Here is a 1,883-nt window from a genome sequence, read left to right as displayed (position 1 = left end):
CACAGGGGTCCCCAGATGTCATCTTTGACAAGAACAGGGTAATGTTGATGGGAGCCCAGAACAGAGGGAAAGAGTGGCAAGCGTTGGGGTGGTGAACTTCAGGATTTCTAAGTTATGACATCAGAGAGTGGCAGGACTGTTGAGTGACAAGGAATGGGCTGGAAGGGGTATTGCTGGCTACAAACTTTACAGCTTTTGCAATTTTTCTCATGTGCCTGGTGGCCCTGGTCTGCCTTGTCTCCATTCATGCCTATAGGATGCATGTAGTGCTGGAACCTATTAGGATATGTAGCCGTGGGAAGTCCTTTCATTTCCACCTACCCCCTCTGGGACACCTGGACTCTACCAGTGACCTTTTTGAAGGCAGCTTTCACGTCCTTGTTCCTCAGGCTGTAGATCAGGGGGTTCAGCATGGGGATGACCACAGTGTAGAAGACAGACACCACCTTGTCCTCCTCCAGGGATTTTCCTGAGCCGCTCCGCAGATACATGAAGATGAGGGTCCCAAAGAAAAGGGCCACAGCGGTGAGGTGGGAGGCGCAGGTGGAGAAAGTCTTGGCCCTGCCCCCTGAAGACTTCACCCTCAAAACGGCCTTGATGATGAGCAGGTAGGAAATGAGGATGACCAAGGCATTGGCCAAAATCACAAAGTTGCCAAAGAAGACAATGATGACCTCCGTGTTCGTTGTGTCACCACAGGCAAGCTTCAGCAGGGGCGGGAGGTCACAGAAGAAGAAGTTGATCCGGTTGTCCTCACAGAAGGAGAGGGAGAAGGTGCACGTGGTTCTCAGGATGGCCCCAGACATCCCACAGACATAGGCTCCCAGCACCAATCTCCAGCAGACTCTGGGATCCATGGCCACAGTATAGAGCAGAGGGTTGCTAATAGCTACATAGCGGTCATAGGCCATCACTGCCAGCAGGAAACACTCTGTGCCTGCACAGATGGTGAAGAAGAAGAACTGGGCAGCACAGCGGCCATAGGAGATGACCACTTTGCCTGTGGCCAGTGTGGCCAGGATCTGAGGGGTGATGACAGAGCTGTAGCAGGCATCTAGCAGGGAGAGGTGGCTCAGGAAGAAGTACATTGGGGTGTGGAGCTGGCCATCCACTCGGATGAGTACCACCATCCCCAGATTCCCCAGAAGGGTGACAAGATAGAAACTGAGAAAGACCAGGAAGAGGGGCATCTCCAAGTTGGGGTGGTCAGTAAAGCCTGTGAGAATAAACTCGGCCGCTGTAGTGAGATTATTTTTGGCCATGGATTCAGCGTGGACTATTGGTCTGAGGATGAGAACAAAGTAAAATAACAAAACAAACAAAACAAAATTTTTAGAATCAGGAACAGAATCTTTTTCTCTATGGTAGAAGATGAGTTTATAATTCTGAATTTAGGTATAGAGTTTTTTTTTTTAAATTTTTCTTTAGAAATCCTGAACCCGGCTGATTCTCCTTGAACTTCTTCTGCATTGTATGGAGCTGAGAGCCCTGAGTTGGTGCTTCTGATTCAAATTAATTCTGCTTCATCTTGGGGATTCCTCTGGAGATACAAGACACGTGATTCTCAAGTTTGGAAGGGAGAAAAGTGACATGTATTCTAATCCCATCTGGGGCTGGAGTCCCTCTCCTGCATACCCCGTGTGGTCATTTAGTTGCTACGTGAGCCTCCATCTGCAGACAGCTCCACCGGTAATTCTCTGTTTTGGACCTGGATTCTTCCTCTCTGTACCTTCCACCCACTGGCCTTAGTTTTATCCCTTCCAGACATGAAACAATTTTAATCTCTTCTTACCATCTGTTCAGAAGGTGGAAGATGATGATCTACTCATCATGTTGAATAATTCCTTACTGTATACATTGATATATTTTTCTTCTTATTATAT

The 1,883-nt window shown here is 48.1% G+C and overlaps 1 protein-coding gene across 1 annotated transcript; it reads right to left on the bottom strand.

Moving 5' to 3' along the window:
• Positions 1-317: 317 nt before the first annotated feature.
• Or9i1 (olfactory receptor family 9 subfamily I member 1) lies at positions 318-1,262 on the bottom strand. Its single transcript, XM_026406586.2, has one exon. The coding sequence runs from the start codon at positions 1,260-1,262 to the stop codon at positions 318-320; it is 945 nt and encodes a 314-aa protein (XP_026262371.2).
• Between the last annotated feature and the right edge of the window lie 621 nt (positions 1,263-1,883).

This window comes from Urocitellus parryii, chromosome 4 (assembly GCF_045843805.1).
Source record: "Urocitellus parryii isolate mUroPar1 chromosome 4, mUroPar1.hap1, whole genome shotgun sequence".
Classification (NCBI taxonomy): domain Eukaryota; kingdom Metazoa; phylum Chordata; class Mammalia; order Rodentia; family Sciuridae; genus Urocitellus; species Urocitellus parryii.
The sequence above is the reverse complement of the archived record's forward strand: the minus strand, read 5'-3'. Positions and strand labels throughout refer to the sequence as shown.